This window comes from Lepidochelys olivacea, assembly GCF_965140295.1.
Source record: "Lepidochelys olivacea isolate rLepOli2 genome assembly, chromosome: 17".
NCBI lineage: Eukaryota > Metazoa > Chordata > Testudines > Cheloniidae > Lepidochelys > Lepidochelys olivacea.
Window position 1 is genome coordinate 9,863,580 of NC_140427.1, and position 24,322 is coordinate 9,887,901.

At 37.9% G+C, this 24,322-nt stretch overlaps 1 protein-coding gene across 2 annotated transcripts in view; it reads left to right on the plus strand.

Moving 5' to 3' along the window:
- Positions 1-24,322, plus strand: part of NLK (nemo like kinase) — a 110,587-nt gene that overhangs the window by 43,053 nt on the left and 43,212 nt on the right. For both annotated transcript variants that reach the window (XM_084651087.1, XM_084651086.1), the window contains exons 2-3: positions 18,316-18,445; positions 21,262-21,317. In XM_084651087.1, coding sequence (XP_084507213.1) covers positions 18,316-18,445; positions 21,262-21,317 — 186 coding nt within the window. The remainder of the gene's footprint in view (positions 1-18,315; positions 18,446-21,261; positions 21,318-24,322) is intronic.

Here is a 24,322-nt window from a genome sequence, read left to right on the forward strand (position 1 = left end):
ATGTACTGTATACAAAATGCAAATGACACTTTTTGGCATCTCTATGAGATGCTGTAAATAGCAGTTGTTTTCAGGCAAGCTTTTTTTTTCTTTTTTTTTGGCTTGCAGTCTTGTTACTTCCAATCTTTGACCCCAGTGGTTAGTTTCATGCTGCTCCCTGAAGTGAAATTGACAATGAGTAGTGCAGAGCTCACCAGCGGAGGTGAGGGTGTAGAGAGCAGTGTGAAATTAACTTGCCGTTATTTTGGGGAGATCAGGTTGATAGTTAGATATTCTGGTGATTATTGGTTACATTGTGGGGGTATGATCAGGAAAAGCTGGCCCCTTTATACGTATGCTCCAGTGATCCATTTCACACATTTGATACCCCACACTCCAGAACAGGATACCCAGTAGCCTTTTCCTGACTAAAACCTACTTTTGGAAGGAACAGACCTTCAAAAAACAAGATGAAAGCAGAGGTCACTTTAGATCCTGCTTATTCAGCCATGATGGAGTTTAACAATTGTAACTGATCAGTGTATTTGGTCCACTAAGGATGAGGCCTACACCTGAGAAATGTGCATAATCAGGTTTAGAAACTTGTAATAGCTCTGGTAGTCAACGTAAACTAGACCAGACCATTTTATGGCTTGATCAGCGGCCTTGTATTCACAAGCCCCTTTCCTAGGAAATCTTCCACTGTTACTATTGGGCAGTGACACCGATGGTGTAATGTGTAAGTAACAAGCATAGGTGTAAATACGATGCTGGCATTCACTGACATTTTTTTCACTGTCATCTAACATGCACGGACCTTTTTCTTGCTGTTCAATAGGCATTACCACAATATAAGTGTTAAAGTATTATGGTGGCTTGGGTTTGCTACTCTATAGTTAAAGTTGAGAGGTTTTTTGTATGTAAAGTAAGGATTCTACTGTGTAGGGAAAATATGCATATTCTCCAGAATTTCAGCACTGACTTATTGGATACACCATGAAATTTCTGAGGATTCACAATTATAGTCTTTGAATTTGAGGGGAACTGATGTTTTGGTGAATGTGGAAAAGATGATGGGGAACTTGGGGTGTGTGGGTAAGTCAGGAAGTATGAAAAGCTGAACTCTTACGCTCTGATTACTTTTTGGTTCTCCAAAGTGGTATAAAATAATCAAAACATCTCAGTGAATCTGACCCTAAATTTCAGATTTTATTTGTGTGTGCGTGCGCACATGTATTTTGCATAACATGAATTTTATAAAAAAGATTGATAATGCCTATCATCATCATTATTAGATATCACGTTCTCTTTGTGTTTCTTGTTCACTGTTCATGTATTAAATGCTTATTTAATAAGTACGTTGAGGATTTAAGGTTGAGTATGTATGAATAATTCGGGGTGAAAAAGATTACATGGATGTTGTAACTATCCACAAAATAAGCAGCATAAACCCAAGAAATTCAGAGTTAAAGTTGAATGTCAAACGAATAAAACATGTTATGGCATGGAAATACACAGTTCAGCACCTGAACAACTTTAACTCTGCCCTGTAGTGTCACTAAGAAAGGGGGGGGCAGGGAGAAATCTAATGTCTTCCTTTAAAAATCAGTTTAACTTAATCTGGGACTACACACACTAGTATGCATTAATCATAAGTGTATGGTTATTGCATGATGTCATTGCAGGGTCGGAGTTAAGACTGTTCGAATGCTCTAACTATGCTTTCCCAGGAATGCTACCTCAGTTTCCCTAGTGATAGCATAGGGAAGCTTCACTTATAGAGATATTGAGGTTTAATGCTTGTTTGTAAATAGCTTCCAAGATGCCATATAGGGACAAGTATAAGATACTGCTCTAAGTAGTAGTTGCAAGTCTTCAGTTTTCCTTTAGTATGCTTGTAGCCAACACTTTTGAGTGCATTTGAGTCTTATTTTATATTTAACGTACAAAATCTAATTTTTTTTTGTAGCAAAATGTTAATTACCTTATTGAAAGGCACTGGGAGCCTGAATGCATTTTTGACAACTATGAAATATCTGTCAGGGATGGTTTAGGTTTACTTGGTCCTGCTCAGCTCAAGAGTCTGGAGTTTGATGACCTCTCAAGGTCCCTTCCAGCCCTACATTTCTGTGATTCCATTTGTCTACATTTAGATTAAATACATGGCCTCTACAGCCCTTATGGATAAAACTAGAGTGAATGAGGAAGAAGGTGGAGAAATCTGTTCAATCTGTTTTCAGAAATTATAAAAGTCTTATGCTTTTTTCTTTCTCTTTCACTGTTTTTTACATAATTTCTTCAATATAAGCAAGAGTTTAAATAATTTTATGGCTAAAAGGAGGGAACTGATTTAAGAATTTAGCTCTAGATATTATATCCGTAGCTTATTTTTAAAGACAACTATGTTTTAATTTTGTGATTAAAAGCAGGGAAAGCATTCCTGATTTTTAATTGTATTTTTGGAATAGGGAAGGGGAAATGGAGTGTGATTTCATAATTGGAAAACTGAATATTTAGTGCCCATAAAAAACATAATGTCCAATTGTTTTATTATTGAGCATATCAATTTAATGTTGATTTATCAGAACTATCAATTATGTAACTATAAACTCTAAGAGCTCTATGCCTTGCTGTGTAGCGGAAGCTGCTTATCTGCATAAACAAATGTGTTGGTCTGCAGAGTGACCAGTTTTCATGGATTAAAGTCTTATTTCTCCAACTGGAAAATGCTTCCACAAATTGGCAGTCCTAAACTCTTGCAATGTGTTGCACAGAATCGGCATGTTTTTATAGCAGAAGGAATGTAATGCTCCAGATCTGCTGCAAGAGAAATCCAACTGCATTAGCATGTTGTAAGGAGGCACTAAACATCTTTTTTTCTCTACATTGTGTCATGCTCTTGCAATTTCTTATGTTCCGTTTGCCTGTTGCCACACTACTTCAGTCAAAATTTACATCTGGGCTTCAGACTATGTTGTCTCCACAAAAACCTGTTGTCACATCCATTCCCTCACCAATCGTCTTTGAAGCTCTTCATGGGCAAGTGGACAAAAATGAGGTATGTGTAGGGCTGCTACTTCAATATGTCAATACTATTACAGTTATTTTGGTGGAATCAAGCCACTGAACACCAAAATGATATAAAGCTTTACCAAAAAATAAAATAAAAATCCACATGTACAGCCATGGAGGCAGTATAGATGGATAACTCTAGTTGTAAATAACTAAGTTTACAGTGTTGATCACACTATATGTTAAAATTTCCAAAAATTTGGACAGTTTGGATTGAGTATTCTTGTTGTGTTACATTAATCTCTCAAATTTAACATTTTGCTTGATAATCTCTGGGATTAGTAGTTTTAAACAATAGGTGTTTGCCATTCAGTTTTCATGTTTTATGAGAATCAGGAATGGCATTTCTTCAATCTACAAAATTATCTTTTAGTTCATTTAGTAATTTCCACCTGTGTCTAGTCGTACCCTTGTCTGAAGAGCAAATGTGCATGTGGGTGGGGGGTAGTTTTTAACCATTTATGGTGGATTAGTAGCACTCACTGGGCATTAGTGTACAGGCAAACTGTACTTTGTGCTGTGTTGTTCTTCTCATTTGTAAAACTTCTGCCATTCCAGCTTGTACATTATTAATTGTGATAACATATTTTTTACATTTGACAAATGTGCACTAAACTGACATTCTGTAATGTATTTACTTATGACATCAGCAAGACTTGAACTTTGAGTTCCAGAAGCAAGTATATTAATATGTAACCCAATTTACCATCTATGTCTGTCACTGATAGTCTTTGGATTCAGGTAAATCTAAGACTTTTACAGATTTTTATAGTTAGAGGGCAGCAGTGTTTTCCAGTAGATAGAGTACTGGATTGAGAGTCAGGAAGACCTGGATTTTGTACTTGACTCTCTTTGATCTACTGTGAGATCTTAGTCAAGTTACTTCCGCTCTCAGTACCTGTTTCCCCATCTGTAAAATGAAGACAATTGTGCATTCTCTTAAAAAGAGCTTTGACATGTATAGTTGAAAAGTACAGTGCAAGATTAAATTATTATTCTTAATGCCTTGCACTTTAATGTTTTTAAAAATAACAAATTTTCTAAGTAAATTGACTTAAAGTTTATATAATATCTATTGTTGTAATAATTAGGCCTATAAATTTACCGTAATTGCGAGCTCAAATGTAAGAAGTGAAAGTTTATAAAATGTCACAATCACCTATAATAATAAGTGCTGATGGAAGAAGGTGCAAAAAGGAGACAGACTGAATTAATCCAAACAAAAAGGCCTACTGATGTAACTCAAGGATTGCGTTAAGATCATGCCTGTTAAATAAGAGAAGTGTGGGACCGCGAATCACACCAATTTTGGTCCACTATCAGAAATTAGGCCTAATTGGTGAACAAAATAATGAGGGGATGGGGTATTCCACCCCCTCCCCTTCTTGAGGTCCTTAAAAGAAAAAGCTTTTGGGGGAATAATCAAGAAGCAGCAGCTGTCTGCTAACAACTGTTGCAGTGGGCTTTACCATCATAGCTGTCACCCTCACCATCTCATGGGACCCTGGGATCTATCATAACACTGTGGGACCTTGGTTGTCCTGAGAGAGTTCCGGACTGGGCTAGAAAAAGGGACTCAAATGATGTTAGGATTGCCACCTCCCCCAACTTTGGCTAAATCCCAAACTCCACCTGGGATGTGGCATTTTTTTCACGTAACCCCCACGCCCTTGTGTGTCCTCCTCCTTCTTGCCCTTATTTCTTTTCTTGTCTTCTGTCTCTCCTTTTGCCTTCTGTATAATAAGAGACTGGCTTAGCTGGCCAAGACTGTGTGTATTTTGAAGCACTGCTCTAAGCCTGTGACCTGAAAGAGGCAGCTAATAGCAAAGCCTTAAACAGCCCAATGCTGATGCAAGTTGCCAGGTCTCAGAGGCTAATAAGACCATGTGCAATGTCTGAGTTTCTCTAGCAGTGAGATGGCAAATAGGAACCAACCCCAGAGACAGAAGCTGCATTTTCTATCTTTGCTGTTCTCTCCCCTCTTGTGTTTATCTTTTAGTAAATGGGATTGGACCTCTGCAGCAATAGCTCCAGCCACTTCCAACTAATTTCTTCTCTTTTCCCCAAAATGACAATTATTACCATCATTAATACTATCTAAAATACTGTGAAAATGAGGATGGAAGGGAGGGTTCTTTTTAAAAAGTTTCTCCAGCTAGCAGGAAAAGAAACAAGGAATGTTGTTAAAATGAAAGCTTTACTTTCAATTTCAAAGGCTTTACCCGATTTTCCTTTTCTATGTGTTTAATAAAAGGTTACGATTTTTATCAGTGTGTTTGCCGTGGTACTAAGCAGGCCAGGATCTCTGAATACTAAACCTTGAACTTAGCTTGAAACTGTTTTATGTTGGGCAGTAACAGGCTCATGTTAACACCTTTGAGTATTTGGGCCTGTATAGTCCATCTAAATGAATGCAACCCACCTTTTACCAGTAAAATGAAGTTTCATTTAAGGTTTTATATAAAAATCGGGTATACATTATGATTTATATAATGTGTTAAATGAGACAATCTAATGTCATTAAAGCACTTAATACTAAAAAAAAAATTATGCTGTAAAGTTTAATGTAAAAAGTAACTGGTCAGTAAGACATCCGCGCTCTCTCATGGAGAGGGTCATTTTCACTCGAGATAACAGAAGCTGCCTTCAGAGCTGTTCATTATCTTTACAGCCTGAGATTCATTAGCTAATACAGATGGGATAACCAGTGTGTCTCAGCACCAGAAGACTCAGCACAGCAAGTCTTTCAGCAACAAAGAAAATAAAAGCATTCCTGTGTAACAGGCTTCAGCACTTATCTCTGTTCTCTGGTACTGTTTGTGCTGAACCAAAGCAGCTGCTCCTCCAAGTTAAGAGAGAACAAACTCAACATGGTGTGAAATTACTGCACTACCATTCACATTCATTAGACTTATATTGTTACCAGCTACAAGCATGACTGGTCTTTGCATGAATAATAAAATGAAATGCTACTTTGTGAGTTTTACCGTAGAACACTGACAAGCCAGAACACTAACCTTGAAACCACATACAGTAGAACCTCAGAATGACCAACGCCTCAGGAATGGACGTTGTTCGTAACTCTGAAATGTTTGACTCTGAACAAAACATTATGGTGGTTCTTTCAAAAGTTTACAACTGAACATTTACTTAATGCAGCTTTGAAACTTTACTATGCAGAAGAAAAATGCTGCTTTTAACATTCTTAATTTAAATGAAACAAGCAAAGAAACAGTTTCCTTTCCTTGTCAAATCTTTTTTTTTAAACTTTCCCTTTTTTTTTTTAGTAGCTTACGTTTAGCATGGTACTGTAGTTTATTTGCATTTTTTTGTCTCTGCTGCTGCCTGATTGTGTACTCCTGGTTCCAAGTGAGGTGTTTGGTTGACCAATCAGTCCTAACTCTGAGGTTCTATTGTATAGTACAGGGGTGAGCAAACTTTTTGGCCCGAGGGCCACATCGGGGTTGCGAAACGGTATGGAGGGCCGGGTAGGGAAGGCTGTGCCTCCGCAAACAGCCTGGCCCCTGCCCCCTCACACTTCCCCGACTGTCCCCCTCAGAACCCCCCACCCATCCAACCCCCCCTGTTTGTTGTCCCCTGACTGCCCCCTCTTGGGACCCCCCACCCCAACCGCCCCCCCTTCTCCCTGTCCCCTGACTGCCCTGCCCTCTATCCGCACCCCTGCCCTGACAGGTCCCCCGGAACTCCCGACCCATCCAACCCCTCCTCCACTCCTTGTCCCCTGACCGCCCCCTCCCGGGACTCCCGTCCCTAACTGCGCCCCCTTCCTGCCCCCCAGGACCCCACTCCCTATCCACCCCCCCTGCTCCTTGCCTCCCCCCATCCAACCCCCCCTGCTCCCTGTACCCTGACTGCCCCCTGGGACAACTTGCCCCTTAGCCAACCCCCCGTACCCCCTTACCAGGCCGCTCAGAGCGGCGGGACAGGCTTTTTGGAAAGCCTGGGAAGTGGGTGGGCGCAAGCTGTGCTGCCTGCGCGGCAGTGTGGCTGCAGGGGAAGGGGGACAGTGGGGGAGGGGCCGTGGGCGAGCCTCCCCGGCCGGGAGCTCATGGGCCAGGCAGGACGGTTCCGCGGGCCATAGTTTGCCCACCTCTGGTATAGTATCACCACATTTGGGTTAATTTTACAGCAACTATCCTGTCCAATGTTGGAAGAGGGTTTATAGTTATGAGACTTGAAAAATGCAGGTTTGAAGCATGCAGGAGAAAACATGGTAAATAGATGTGGTTATTAAAAAGAGCAGTTTCTTGGTATGGGTTCCTATAATTTTTTCTGCTTCCAAAATATGCAGCCCCTTACAGACTTCAGATGGAGCCTCTTCATAGGGGAAGCAAATCTCTCACAAATCCATGAGACTAAAAAGGTTCTTCTCCTCTTGTTCAATTAGAAATGATCTAATGAGAGACCAGAGACTCTCAGCTCGTATTTATTCCTCCTCTAGCAGAGATATGTTTAATTTCATACACAACTTTTCAGTCTGTCTCCAGTTTGAGTATTTTGCGAGTGCTGCAGTTATGAGATTGCAAGAGACTTTTAAGATGGCTGCAAATGCTCCACATGCATAATTTTTCCAAGATGGCTTTTACCTTTGTGCAGTCCAGTCACCCCCTGAAAGCCAAAGGAACTTCAAAACTCTTTCCAAGAGGTGAATTAACAAAGCAACACCTGGAGAGTGACCAGACATTTGTTAGCTTTTGTCATAAATATAAAGGGAAGGGTAAACACCTTTAAAATCCCTCCTGGCCAGAGGAAAACCCTTTCATCTGTAAAGGGTTAAGAAGCTAGGATAACCTCGCTGGCACCTGACCAAAATGACCAATGAGGAGACAAGATACTTTCAAAGCTGGGGTGGGGGGAGAAACAAAGGTTCTCTCTGTCTGTGTGATGCTTTTGTCGGGAATAGAAAAGGCATGGAGTCTTAGAACTTAGTAAGTAATCTAGCTAGATATGCGTTAGATTCTGTTTTGTTTAAATGGCTGATAAAATAAACTGTGCTGAATGGAAAATATATTCCTGTTTTTGTGTCTTTTTGTAATTTAAGGTTTTGCCTAGAGGGATTCTCTGTTTTGAATCTGATTACCCTCTAAGGTATTTACCATCCTGATTTTACAGAGGTGATTCTTCTATTTTTTCTTCAATTAAAATTCTTCTTTTAAGAACCTGATTGCTTTTTCATTGTTCTTAAGATCCAAGGGTTTGGGTCTGTGTTCACCTATGCAAATTGGTGAGGATTTTTATCAAGCCTTCCCCAGGAAAGGGGGTGTAGGGTTTGGGAGGATTTTTTGGGGAAAGACGTTTCCAAGCGGGCTCTTTCCCGGTTATATAGCTTTAGATGCTTGGTGGTGGCAGCAATAAAGTCCAAGGGCAAAAGATAAAATAGTTTGTACCTTGGGGAAGTTTTAACCTAAGCTGGTAAAAATAAGCTTAGGGGGTTTTCATGCAGGTCCCCACATCTGTATCCTAGAGTTCAAAGTGGGGAAGGAACCTTGACAAAAATCCTCACCAATTTGCATAGGTGAACACAGACCCTAGGCAAAACTTTAAGTTACAAAAAGACACAAAAACAGGAATATACCTTCCATTCAGCACAGCTTATTTTATCAGCCATTTAAACAAAACAGAATCTAATGCATATCTAGCTAGATTACAAGGCCCGATTGTTCTAAGTGCTGTACGCTCCAGAAGACATGGTCCCCTCTACAGAGAGTTCACAACCTAAAAAAAATGGTGGAGAAGAGATGAGGAATACATAACACATGTTGTCTGCAAGCAGTCGCTTGGTAATCAGTGTACTCTTAGTCCTCTCTGTAAATGAGTGGTATCCATCCTTTTTACGCCCAAGGTAACTTTTTGAATCTAAGAGCAACCCAGGATCTGCCCCACCCCTTCCCCAAAGCCCCATGCCGCTGATTCCATTCCCCGCCCCACCTTCCCCCCATTGCTTGCTCTCCCCAACCCTCATTCACTTTCACCGGGCTGGGGCAAGGGGTTGGGGTTTGACCAGTTGGTGACCACTGCTGTAGACTAAATGCCCTGGTTTCAGATAGTAAGTTTTATTCATCATGGAAGACAGACAGGAGGATTGAAAGTCTTTCTTGGTCTCTTGTCTTTTAAGGTGTATTTGTCCATTGCTTCTGTTTAATGTTTCTTTCCTCCATCTGCCATTACCTTAAACCTGTGCTCACATACGCATACATTAGTATGGGTTTCCTTTGCTGCATATTCCCATAAATATTAGCCATAAGTATTTAGCACCCAATCCAACTCCCATTAAAGTCAATTAAAAGACTTCTGCTAGCAGTAGTTGAAGCTTACTGAATTTCAATTTTTCAGTGATTTCTTTAGTTTTTGACCAAACCCTCTCAAATGTATGACAATTTTGGCATGTGGGTTTTTTGTTTTTGTTTTTTCTAAATTCTAGTTCTAACTTCAGGTGGAATTGGATCAGGACCTTTAAAACCAGATCATAAGTGAGAGGGGGAAACTCTCTCAAACTCCTTTTCATCTAAAGTGTGCACTATCCTTAAATGGAAAAGATGGCTGGACTCACTTTGCGTTGCCTCTAAACTCATTCATAAGGAACATATCCCAGAATTTTTTTGAAGCAAAGTAATAGTCTTTTTCCAGGATGCAGCTAAGGTGCATCTTGATATAATTTGTGGTATGGAAGACTAAGAACATGTAGTAGGTTGAAAGTGTTTTATAACATGTCAAGAAAAAAGATTTTTAGCTATAAAATAATGACCCATTATTTGGAAGGCAGCCTTCTCCCAGTATGCAAACTTTATCTGCTGATTCCTTGGAGAAAACACTGGATTATTTCTAATTGAAGTGAAAGGGGAAGGACTAATTGCTACATTGTCTCATACAGTGTTAATTTGACACAAAGATGGGTATTGACTTGAGGAAATATGTTTACTGAGGACCACTGGTTTATATGGTGCAGCTCAAACAGATGCAAGGTGAGTGAGAGATAGTAAACTTCGTGACTCTTGCTCAAACATACCAACATGGATGTCTTGCCCATCATTAGTATAGGTAATGAGATGTCTAGCTGCCTGAGGCATTTCCTTCTGAGAGGAAGAGACTGAAGGTGTGGCATGAAACTAAATTGCTGGTTGAGTTGCCTGTGTGGATAGAGCATGAGAAGTTTGTGACCAAATTTCTCATTTGAAGTAGCATTACATTTCCCAGAAGAGAAATTAGCCTCATTACATTTGGTTTTGGGCACCAATTCTCAGGTATGTCAACGTGGTTTTTATACTAACTAGCTTTTTTAGAAGTATGGTGCATCTTAATCCCATTTTCAAAGAATCAGATTAATGAAAAAGATTCATGAACAAACATTTCATCCGATGAAGTGAGCTGTAGCTCACGAAAGCTTATGCTCAAATAAATAGTTCAATCCTTGAGTAGGCCATTTAGGGATGTGGGGCAAAAATTGGGGATTGGTCCTGCTTTGAGCAGGGGGTTGGACTAGATGACCTCCTGAGGTCCCTTCCAACCCTGATATTCTATGATATGATAAATTGGTTAGTCTCTAAGGTGCCACAAGTCCTCCTTTTTGCGAATACAGACTAACACGGCTGCTACTCTGAAACATGAACAAACATGGCATTTCTGAGCGTGTCTGCAGGTATTCCATCCTGTTTCTCTGCAGAAAATACTGTGGCCAAAGAATAACAATAATATTAGGATTATATAAGGAGTACTTGTGGCACCTTAGAGACTAACCAATTTATTTGAGCATAAGCTTTCATGAGCTACAGCTCACTTCACGAAAGCTTATGCTCAAATAAATTGGTTAGTCTCTAAGGTGCCACAAGTACTCCTTTTCTTTTTGCGAATACAGACTAACACGGCTGTTACTCTGAAACCTGTCATTAGGATTATATAGTAGCAAATACTTTATTTTAAAGAGAGCCAATTTATCAAGTGATAATATTGACGTAGCCAGGGTAAGAATTGAGTGGCTAGAGGTTGTGGTAGGCTTGTAGCAAAACCGAAGTTTGTTTTGTTACAAGTACTTTCAGGTGGTACGACAGCCCCCAAGTCATCCTACCAATTGTTGTTGTTTTACTATTTCACATTCCTATTTTAAAAACATTTCTTCTCCATGTTGTTGGGACAATCGGGAAGCTTCCCTTAAAGAGAAAAAGTGATACAGAGTACATGGTGTGCTGTGCACTGCATGAAAAAACAAACTGAAAAACTAGAGATTTTTTTTCAATCAGAGTTGTTTTCCAACAAAGTTGATATGTCCCTTTAGACATACAGATTCATGTTTGTGACTTCCGACGAAGGTATTTTAGTTATGTCCCTTTTAGACATACAAATTCATGTTTGTGACTAAGTTACTCATGTTGAATTATTTAAGGACATGACCTAAACCTAGAAATAGGTGTGTGTATGGAACTGTTTATAGGTTAATAGTAAGGAGGTTTTTTTTAGGTAAAAGGAAATGTATGGAAGGTGTGAAACTGCAGTTGTTTCCCTCAGTGAAATCTGACTACAGCCCAATCATCTTTAGATCACATCCTTGTTTTATGACACCCATTCATGTCTTCCCTCCGCTCTGCAGGATGGAAAAAAGTGACCCAAGACAATTTGTCTGTAGCCTATTTACAGATTAATCCCGTTCTGATTACAGCACTAATTCAGTGCAGATCATATGACTGGAAACTGTAGAAACACGTGTTTGAGAGTGATCTTACATGCTGTCTTGATGTAGATTAGGGATTATTGCCACTGTTCCAGTTACTCTTTAAGAACCCTTTGAAACAACTTCAAGACCAGTAGTTTCTTTAGTTTATCAAAGTATTTGTATGGACAGATAACGAAGCTGAATTTTGTTTGCCTTTATTCACTGTAATTTAAGGCTGATTATATTCATCTCTGATTAGATCCTTCTGGTAATATAACTAAACTAGGACATATACTGTAATCATTCCCTCAATCAAAGAAGTTTGCAAACTGTTGCAGTATTTTGGGACCTTAATTGAACCAGATTCACAAGATGATGTAAGTGATTTTTGTCCAATAGTTAGCCCTCCTAGGATTGGCTATTTGCATTTCATTTCTGAGAAAAACAATGTGGTGAAATATTGGGATGTTTTCATTTCATACTGAATAACTTTCACAATCAGAGTAACAATTTACTGTAGTAAAAATACCCACTGTTAAATATACCTTTATTAGAAGCAGAAATTGGCCTTTTTGTTGAATATTCAGCTATTGTGAATTTTACATTCTGAGTGTTTTTTAGTGAGATTACTCAACATGTGCTAAAATAAATGAGCAGCCTGTTATCTTCAATAGAAGCTGAAGTCCACTTTTTTCCCTTGTGGAATTGTTTGTGCTAAAAGCCCATTATGTAGGACATGGCAGTGACATTTGGATGAAGGTAGGGATTTAAACTTCTAGCATGCATTCATTTCATGTAATTGCTTTAATGATTATAAGCATAGAATAAAAACCAACTGGATTTGGATACTAATCCTGTCATAGTATTCCTCTTAAACCTTTCCCTATTTTATTAAACAATGGTGCAGCCTCCAGAGATGATGCAACCTACCACTGTACATAGTACGCTGTACACAGATTAGCAAATAAATAAGCCTTCGAAACACTCACTACTTGAGCTGTTCTGTCATCATGTTCATCATAAGAGGAAGAATGAAGACCCTCTGTGAAATGTGGCATTTTGCTAATGGGGAGAGAGCATGAGTTACCTTCAGTTATTTTTCTGAATCTGTGCCTGAGCATTTGTCTGTAGAGTTTATTTCTTACTGTATTACTTTAGTGAGGAGAGGAGACAGTTACCTGAAAATGTTCTTCATGAATACTTTAGATATGTCAGGTAGAAATGTGCAAGGTAGATGAATATGAATTTAAAATGTAAGTTGGTACCTAAATGAGTAATTTTTCTGTAAGTAGTCATTTTAACTCTATTTGCAAATAGTACAAGAATCTAATTTGTAAACCTCTCAGTTTTTGCCCATGGTAGTATTGTGTACAATGAGATATTTTTTTTTTTTTTTTTTAAATAAAGCGTCTCAAATTTCAGTTATTAGCTGATTCTACTTAATGCAGCTTCATTGTGCCACTGTGAAAGTGGATTGCGTATATTTGAGAGAGAGATCAATCCCACTTAATTTAAGTATTTTTTTTTCAGTCAAACTGCGCTGCTTCCTTGAAAATAATTTGGTACTTAAACTGTAAGTTAAGATGCAGCTTGGTTTAATTGGATAATTTATTTAGAAACTTAACTACACTTACTGTATGTGCACTTCTGTCTTTTCATTTTCTACCTTTTTTCTGAAATGTGTAGATGTCCCCATGAAATGTGAAGCCAAGCTGGTAACTGTATGTTTATCCATATGTACAACGTGCCACAGTAGCTTGTATGCCATATTAGAATCAATAGGTGAACAGGTCCTTGTTCTGCAGTAGGTTGAGAAAAGTGGAATACTGATTCTATCAGGGTGTACAGTTACTTATATGTGTATCATCCACAGACGTTGAAACTCTTGTATTTAAAATACTTTGAGACCTTAATGCTTAGACTACCAAAATTAAATCCAACTTCAGACCTAGCTGTAGCTATTTAGTGAACTGCTCATTATGAATATCTTGGATGTTGTGAGATTTGTAATTATGCATTTACTTGAAAATAATGAAATTAATTATGTCTAAAAATCATCAGTTACTTGACAATTTAAATATTAGTTAATTTAAATATAACACTGAATGAAGTCTTTTGATTTGTGGAAGGTGCTCAGATGCAACAGAGACATTTGCATGTTGATGTGATGGAGGCCACATAATATCTAGGCTATGCAAGCCATTCTTCCGGTTTTAAGACAGATGGGCCTCCTTTTTGGGTGATTTGTCTCCTGTCTAGTGCTGAGACAAAACCAGACGTTGTTTTGTGTGCCATTTTGAAGAGCATGAAGCTCCGTCCGCACTGGCATGACCTTGCATACACAGCGTGTGCAAGGTCACACCGGCCAGGCTGGCTCATGCCTGTTCTGGAAGTGATGGAAGGTCCAGTATTCTGGGACTATGTGAGTGGCCACTCTAAGCTAGACAGTAACTAAAGACTAGATCCTGCTGTTGGACTCCTGCACCTGTGTGAAGTACTCCTGGTGTTCAGTGCAACTCTGTACAAAAGCATCTCACTGTGGGATTGGTCATAAAGCCCCAATCCTGCATCAGGCTGCAGTAGCATGCTCTCCAGGACCTGGGCAAAGCACTGTTGACTTTAGTGGGACTGTGCATAAGTGCTGTGCTTGGCACAAGGATCAGGACTCTAAGGAACAAACAATTCTGGCAGTTCAGTCACATGCAGAATTTAAAACCCATGGGTTATTACATCTTTACGCTGTGGGTATTTTTGCTCATACTACATAGTACAGTGCTTAAAATAGGGATAGCAAAATTTATTAGAGACTCCATGGTAGAATAGAAAATTGTTGCAAGAGATGGTTCTTTTTTTGAAAAATTTTTGAGATAAAAACAACTTGTACCCTCTTAATGTTCGGTTTCTACAATTCATATAAATTATTCCAAATGGATAAAGGAAGTCTTTTTTCCTTGGTGTAATGTTAAAGCTGTAGAGCCAAATTGTGAACCCCTTAGTCACATTTAGTACCCTGTTTTGAAAATAATTTCACTGAAGTCAGTGGGAATGTGTGGAGTAAGGTAAGCATAAAAAGAGGTGTTGTAATCTCTCCAGTAATGAGCACTGATTTGTGCAGACAATGGACTTTCTTTGACTCTGTCTGTCTGAATGCCATATCATCCCTCCTTTTTTGCCAGTTTGTCCTCAAGGAAACGTTTTACCAGCTATTGATTGCCTGGTTGTAAGCAAATTTTACACACTTAAAAACATGCTCTTTCTGTACTTCATATATAGATACACAGCAAAAAAATATATATATTGTGTTTGTTCTTTTTTTTTTCCCTGTGTCTGTTCTGAAGTGAGACTTGTGGGTTTGGTGTGTGAGGGGGAAAAAAGGACAGAACATGCAAATTGCAAATATTGCTTTGTAGTCGTATGTTTTGGGCTTCTCTCCACAAGCATCTTGAACCCAGTTTCTCCAACAGAAATCAATGGCACTGTCAATGGATATGTCTAAAGCTGACGTTTTTCTCTAGAAGACAGGATTCTTGAATATGTATGAGCATAAAGTTGAATCCTTCTCAGGTAAAAGCCTAGTCAAATTTAACTGCCATAGGGCTTTCTCCTGTCCATTGTATTCTTCTTAAAGAATACTAGGGGCATTTTATCTGAACTCTGAACCAGTGGAAACTGATGCAAAGGGACACTGCAGCCCTTCCCACCCCATGTCATTGGACTCTAACTTAAATTTTATCAGACCTGGTGCTTGGAGATGTGACGGGTGGGGCCCCTCAGAAGCCATAATGCACTTCCTCTTGGGGGACAAGAAAAAATCAGTCTAAAGTTTGCTCTTCGATAAATAGTGCAAGCCAGTGACTTTCCCAGTCCTCACTCAGTCTCTTTGCAAGTGAATTGTTCTGACTTTTTCCTTTTCACTACTCCTATTGTCCCCGTCTGTCTTCCGCTGCCTCCTCTTTCTGACATCTCGCCTTTCACTTCATATCCCAGCTTCACCTCCACAGTCTCATTTATTTTGATACTAGAAACTTAAAACAGGAGAATAATACTTTGTTTTACTATAAGAAAATTATTTCATGATCAAAACAGTTCATTAGGCAACTTTTCTTAACTAGTACAACATTAATTTTGTATAATATTGCCATAAGTAAACTCACAATGACATGTTGTGTAGTTTTTTGGGGTTTTTTTTGGTGTGTGTGCGCGCGTGTGTCTGTTATGTAGTGTTGGTGATATGAGGAAAACGCTCAAAGCGATCAGTAAAGAATTCAGATGACAGCATCAAAATTACTTCAGGGAAAAAGGGTCTTGTCAAACAAACTTGATATTGTTTTTCAATGAGATTACTAGTTTGGTTGATGAAAGTAACTGTGCTGTCATAATCTACTTGGACTTCTATAAGGCATTTGATTTAATGCCCCCCAGTATTATGATTAAAAATTATCAAGATACAAAATCAGTGTAGCACATATTAAACTAATTTAAAAACGTACTAACAATTAACGTTCTGAAATTGTAATGGGAATAGTCATCAAATGGCTATACAATGGGGTTCTACAGGATTGATTTTTGTCCTAATACTATTCAATGTCTTTATCAGTGATTTGGAAGAAAAGATAAAATCATTGCTGATAAAGTTTGCATATGACAAACTGCTTGGTGGAGTGGTAAATGACAAGTTTATTATACAAAGTGATCTGGATTGCTTGGTGAGCTAGGCTCATTGAAAGAATGAGCTTTTTTACTCGATCCAAAAGCAAGTGTTACATCTAGGAGGAAACAGCATAGGTCACTTTTACCAGGTGGGGTAATGTATCCTGTAAAGGAGTGACTCTGGAAGGGATTTAGGTGTTACGGTGAACAGCTGATTGTGAACTCCTGGTGCAATGCTGTTTACCTGGTACTATGTGCAGTTTTCGTGGGAATGCTTCACAAAGGATTTGGAAAAATTGCCGGGGCTTCAGTATGGAGCTGCAGAAATGATTCGAGGTCTGCCTTATAATGACAGATACAAGAATCTTGATTGATATATTTAGTTTATCAAAGAGGAGGTTAAGAGAAGTTCAGACTGGAAATAAGGTACAAATATTTAACAGTGAGAGTACTTAACTGTTGGAGTGAGAAATTTTCCATCACTTTAACACCTTAAATAAGGGTCGAATGTCTTTCTAAAAGATATGCTGTGGCTCAGCCAGAAGTTATGGGACTGATGGAGGAATTTATGGGTAAAATTCTTTGGCCTATGTTAGGCAGGTGGTCAAAACGTTGGTCCAGTGCCTAATTTGTAACAAAAGAGGTGCCAGGACTCAAGCAATTTTTTTACATTCATAACTTATGCAGCAAGCCTAGAGGTGCTGGGTCTATGAACTGCCAATCCTAGAGGTGCTGGGGCTCAGCCCTGGAAACCCCTGGCACAAATTAAGCATTGTATTGGTCTCTTCTTGCCTTAAAATCTTATGACTGTGGAGTTGAGGCATCAGAGTCCCATTTCTCAGACTTTAAAGTTCTCAGCTTATTCCCTATTTTCAGAGGCCAGTAACTTTAGAATAAAATACTTAACACTTGCAGGTTTCCTTGTAACTTCTGAATATACATCCTCATAAAACCCTTATGAGAAGAGTAAACATCGTACCCACATTACGGATCAGGAAACTCAGACACCAGTTGGAGTGATTTCTCCAAAGTGTTATGCTCAGAGTTAGAAACAAAATATAAATACTTGTCCTGAAAATTTTCAGTGTAAACTATTTTCTTTCTCAGAATCCAGAAATCTAACATGCAACAATCCAATACAGGGGAGAGAGACAGACATACATACATAGCAGGTGCTACCTAAAGCAGAGAGGCGCAACTCAACGCACCTTGCTGACTGGCTCTTTTGTAGGCTAACTGCTGAGGAACCAGATCACATGTTTCTTTTAGAGCCCCCTAGTCCACAAGTGGGACGAGGAATCCCCTTAGAATTTAAAATGAGAACTTGTAATTTTGACACAGTTTTCAAAACACCACACAAAGATGCTTGGTGGCAGATCCAAGATCAGAACAGAGTTCCCAAGTCTATGCTTGACAGTGTGGTTTAGTGGATTCATCTTTAAGTTGTATTCACCTCTATTATACTACCGTGCAATAGTTAACTCGTTCTTTTTAAGGAAAAGAAATGAAAGCAGTGTAGCTCTTTGACACTGCAAATTTGCATAACTGAACAGTGTTTTCATATTAATAGACTCTTTAGTGGGAGGCTGAAGGAAATGTTTGTGGTCTGACACGAGTTATGGTTCCAGTTATTGATCTGACTTCAAATAGTTGTGTATGTTAACAATTAAATTCACTAATGCATGATGTGCTCAGCCACTTAAATAACCAGGAGTAGATGAATGTGTGTAGAAATATAATCTAACCAAAGAATGATTGGAATTTACTTAATAAAGGACAGTAAATTTACGCTGTGTTCCCCTTGCTTACATGATATTCCCCCCCCTTTATAAGTGTATTGAACCACCTTCCTGTTCGAAAAGTATTGTAACCTTTAAACATTTTTTTTTTCTGTTCTAGAAAAGTTTACTTGAGCTTGTTTTTAACCTTTCAGTTTTTGTATTCTCTAGGTCAGTAACAGATCCACGAGATGGAAAGAGAGTTGCACTCAAAAAGATGCCCAATGTCTTCCAAAATCTGGTCTCCTGCAAAAGGGTCTTCCGGGAATTGAAGATGTTGTGTTTTTTTAAGCATGACAATGTGAGTAAAGTTTGAGTTCTTAGTGTACTGGTAGAAGTGTTAAGAAAAGATGTTAAACATGGATTATTTAAATCAACTTTAAAAATCCATTTGCTTTAGGATTATCTAAAAATCCAGAGGTTGCACACAGTGAAAGGATTAAATAGTTAGTTGACCTATGGGTGCTTGCACTCACTTATTCATCCTGATCTGAACTGACTGACATAGTGGAATCTCTACCTAAATTTCCTTTATTTCACTACCTTATGTTGTCTTCCCCCTCCTCTTTATATCCAGTTCATCTGAGGGTGTCAGATTACAAAAATGATTTTCTTGTATGTGGTTAAATGCTGAATTCAGATCAGTGGTCATAGTACTGAATTGTTGGTGTACTTTTATTCTTGCATCGGCCTCAATAGATGGGACTGAGGGGAAGGCAAAGCAGATTCATGGAAGCTTTAAGACTTTTTTTTTCTAGACACATAAGATGGCTTTTGAGGCATACATGAATCTCTGTTTGGCCAGCAGTCCCTACTCCACTCTGTTATCCGGTTTAAATGAGTCTGATTTTTTCAGTCCTCTTCCAACCCAATTTGGTCATGATACCACTAAAGTACAACCCATTAACCTGTGACAGTAATCTGATCAGTAAAAAAAAGAATCCTACCCATAAACTGACTCTGTGATTATTTCACCAGTCCAGATTCTGCTCAGAAATCTGTATATGAATTGTAGAGAAGTATAAACTGAGGAATCAGCTGGAGAAATGGCTAAAAAGTTGTTAGTGTGGCGGATGAAGGAGTTCTTCATACATTAAGCAACAGGAATGTGGACCCAGAGGTGGTGTAGACAGTGTCTCTTCTAATTCAAAGAGTTGACCGATTCATATACTACTGGTAGCAGTTCACATTTTACTTGCAGTTTCTGTTCTGGCAGATATGTGTATTGTATTGTAAGTATAACTTGATAATTCTGCATTGATTTCTTTGCTTAGAGACTCTCTCTATACAGCCCTTAATTAGAGCAAAGAGGCAATCTAAGACTTGGGAGATGGAGGGAGAAAAACACAAACTGGACTCTCAAAATAAGCCAGATGGTAACTAACTAAAACATTATAACAAAGCTGCAGCTTCCAGGGGTGGCCTACAGATCATTACTCAAATTTCTACAAAACAGTGCTCCAAGGTAGAATAGGTACTGTATAACGGACTTCTACACTAGCAAACATTTTTTCTTTGTCTTTACACTGATTCATAGCCACTGATTCATAGCCATTCGCCCCCCCATTCCTGGTAATTGCCTACTTTTCCAAAGTTCCCACAGGATTCGCAGACCCTTGGTGAAAATAAAGCTTGTGACAGTAGGGGATACTTTTTTTCCTCTTTATAAAAATGCCGTGAGACCTGAGTCTAAGAAAATCTTTGTTATGTTTTCTTTTTACTAAAGATGTCCTTGGGGTAATACATTAAATCATTTCTGTGCAGCTACTTCATTACAGGTTAACTTTTGTTAAGGAGTAAGAGGTAATAAACTGCTTTGGCAGGTGATCTGAAGCGGAGTCTGATAACAGAAGCAGTTTGTGCACATGCACTTAAATGCCATAGATTATGTGGTCCCCTGTTCCCCCCCCCCCCAAGTAGTTTTCTAGTCTTGTGAGGATTTAAATTCTGTGCAATTGCTTTCTCAAACGTGTCACTTTAGGGACACAACTTAAGTGACTGTCTGGGCTGTTGGTTCAAAAAGTGAATAACTTTAATGTCTGTTGTAAATGCCTTTATGGAAATGGAGTGATATGTTGGGATGTTGTTAAAAAGATAAATTGCAAGACAAAATCAGTCTTCTTTTTGTCTGTGTACTTAGTACTATTTTACATTTCAAAATGACTTCAAACTTCTTTCAGAGATTTTTGTGGTCATATTTTTACATTTGTGATACTAGGGCCAAGATATTTTTAAATGGGTGCCTTAAACTTGTGCTTTTAAGCTAGTATACAGGGACCTGAAAAAAGCTTTATTTTTCAAAAAGTGCAGAACACCAAGCACCTTGCATTGACTTACAGCTGCTGGGCACTTAGTACTTTTGAAAATCAGACCACTTATTCAGGCGTCTAATTGTGGATTCAGGAGCTGGAGTTTTGGCATCCATTTTGAAAATCTTGCCCTCTGAACATCTTGTCCTCAGTCTCCTTATTTTGATTATTTTGTTGGGAGAAGCAAAGACATGGGATAAATTCTACACTCACCTGCATGCTGTGCAATCTTGCTGAAGTCAGTGGGGCTGGCTTTGTCATGCAAGTGCAAAATTTTTCCTTGTGTCCTGTGTGTTAACAGAACACAGCATATGCAACAGTATTGCCATACAATATAACATGCAGTGATGTCAACTTTACAAATATTTGGAAGCCAGCTACTCTCACTTTTTAAAGAGATGTTCTCCAAATGTGAAGACCAGACTAATCTTAGTTTGTGGGCAGAATAAGGCTAAATCCTACAAGGAAAATGAGTTCGTTTACAGACAGAGATGTTGGTAGGTAGGATACAGAAAGTCTACTTAGGTGTTTGAAATTAATAAATAACAAGTAAATTATGCCAGCTATAAAGTTGGACTAAGTCATGGGACAGGCCAAGGTTAAACAAGGCCAAGGTTAATTCACCAGACAGTTAAAAATTGTGGTGTTTGTCAAATGCATTAAAAGGACATCTCAAATATTTTAAACAGTAGGCAAACAAAGTGTTAAAAATATAGCCTGACCTTGCCTTTGTCGTAAGTATTTGCTTTGATTTGACTAAGATTTCTATTTTCTTTCCGGTAAAATTGTCTTGCCTGTTGTTCCATAGGTGCTCTCCGCCCTTGACATACTCCAGCCTCCACACATTGACTACTTTGAAGAAATGTATCCTAAATATAAAATAATTTTAATTGAGGTAGGTGTGATTGACTTTAGACTACAAATTGTAAGTGTTTGATTTAATCTGTGATCTGTACATAGGGAATTGGAAAGAACTTGGGCCCAGTTTTCATAGCCTTTATGTGAATAGTTTTGTTGACATCAGTGGGACTGTTCATGCAAGAGCAGTTTGTTCATGTTATGATTAGAGATGAACAGGTTCAGGATTGATCATGAAGCTTTGACTTCATGAGTGCCAACAGGCAAGTGGGGTATAGTGCTGCTTACCAGCAGGCACCACTTGTAGTTAAGATTCCTCCAAATACTGTCTTGAAAATTACTTCCAAGAATTATGTCTTTATTGGTCTGTGTTTATTAGGTAACATTCTAAAAAAATTCCTAAAAATGCCCATCTTCCCATACTCACGCATGACACATACCAGGATATAGAATTTCTAGGGATATTCTTACACAACTAGTGATGTTTGGCATTCGTTATTCGGGCCTCATATTGAAGTAGAAAACAGATGCCCCATGAAAATATACATGGTTTACCTAGCATTTACACAAGAGCCCAGGTGGATAATTTTTTGAGAAGTCATGAATACCGTAATAGATTACCTAACATTAAGATATTTCTCAGATCACTGGAAGAGTGTTGATTCATTCCAAAAAACAATATTTGACAACTATGAAAAAATACATATGTATTTTGTATTATTATTTATGTTCAGTTGGCTGGTTTTGGTTTTTTTAGGGGGGATGAGATTTAGAAGTTAAGTGTACTGGGAACATATTTAGTGATTGATTATCTGTGACCTCTTAGTTGCACATTCTTATATATTATAGAGAAATAGAAATAATTAGGCAATATTATGGTTAGAGCTCACTTGCTTTAATAGAAATATAATTCTAAAATATTTTTAGTCTTTTGTATGTCACCCATCACTACAATATATAAGTAGTGATTTGTACAAAAAGTACATAGGAATATTATGATTCTGATTTCAGCATCAAGGGCTGTTGTTAAAATAAGAATCATTTTGTTCCTCTTAGCAAGACTTTACCATCTTACAGATCTAGAGATCCCAATAAAAATTTTATGCCTACCCTGATATCACTAATCTATTACTATTTTTAGAGTTAATTTACACATTTAATACACAATGTTAATTTATGGGAAATGTTGGGGAAAGTTTTAAACAGCTCTTAATAGGGAAATAAACCAGATAATCACTGTATACTGGGACTATTTGGTTATAGACATATTTCCAGTGGAAAGGAATTCATCAGACTCCTTTCCATGACTGATATTTAAAGTAAACTGCAAAACTTTACAAACATTTTAAAATGTTTTAAGAACCCAAATAAGTAGCAGAATATATTTTGCAGACTTAAAAGGAAAAGGGTATTTTAAGGAGCAGATAACTTAGGTAATTGAAAAGTTATTTTTGTTAAGATACTTGGTTAATATTTCACACTGAAGAATCTATAGAAAGGGTATGTACTCAGTGGGCTTTTTAATGCACGAGTGTTTTTGTCCTTTTCCTTTTTTATGAAGCTTAGGTTTTAGAGACTATCTAAATAATTTACTAAACTCACTTTCAGTTTCTTATAGTATATCATCATAACAAGCATCAACATAAAACTTGTAAATAAAATAATAGCACTTTATTAAAAGATGCAAATAAATTTGTCCTTAATGGATTGTCAAGATTCAAGTTCAGTATTCTGTGTCCTGAAAACGGGTCCTGTTTTAGATTGTTTTATGGTTTTCAGTTGTGGTAAGGGAAATGCAAGTTAGAATTTGTCAAGTAAATGAACTGTTCAATAAATACATTGTTTTTAAAAGTTACTCTCTATGTAACTTATATTATGTATATATCAATTATAAATACCATATCTGTTGATTGGATTAAAGCATAGTAGAATAGTTTGTAAAATTCCAACATGCAAGTTACAGTAATGAAGTCTTTAAGTTTAATCAAAAGTTTATCTGAATTGAGAGTTCAGAATGAATGTACACTCACCGATGTACACTCTTATTAAAATATTTTAAATCTATAGAACCAAAAAGCAGGTCACAGCTATATTACCATAAATTTAATGGCTCAAAATGCTGATGTACTACGTGCCTGAGGAGATATCTGAAACATTTCTGGGTTTTGTTCCCTTTTTAATTCTCTATTTTTCTAGTGGAATCCTTTGGTCTTGTAATAAATAAATCTTAAATAAATAAATGGTGCTAACTTTCAGATACAGTTAAAGTCCTTGTAGTTGTGGAAGAAACCCCATTTTATTGTCTGGCTTTTTTTCAAGAACTGTAAATGTACAGCTTACTAACTGAAGCTTGTTATATAAGAAACAAAGTTCATAGTGATGGAAGATAGAGGAATCCAAGGTCAACCGCAGAGCTGTTTTATTTTAAATTGAATAATAAGACAATTAACGTGGGCAAACTACATGAAACCAACTGTTAAAATTTTGGTCTTAAACCAATTAAGTGAAAGATTGAGAGTTGCTGAGAAGCTGTTCAGGGTAAAAACACACAGGCCTCCGTTAAGTGCTGTATTTCAAATATTTCCCAGTGAAAAGAAGATTTTTATAGACATATGGGTGAGGTATGGGGGTGTGTGTGTGTGTGCACGCACATGTATGTATGTTTGCGTTTTTGTGTGTATGTATTATAAAATTAAGACTCTGGAGAATATTCTTTCTTGCATACAGGCCTCCATATTTTGATAGTAGGCCTTCAGCCTTCTCTGCTGCTTTTTTGAGGCAGAGACAAACTTGTGGGCACTCACTGAAGAGCCAGCCTATTTCTCTGTCTCTTGAGCTGCGGAGATTTCCTCTTCAGAGGACAGTCTTCAGAAATAAATAATTCTGTTTCACTTGAACTCTGAAATATATTGGATCAACTTGAAGTTCTTAAATTTAAAAATAAATAAATAAATAAAATTGGAAAAATAAAGATAACATCTTCTGTGAAAAAATGTTCCCTGTTTTTGGAC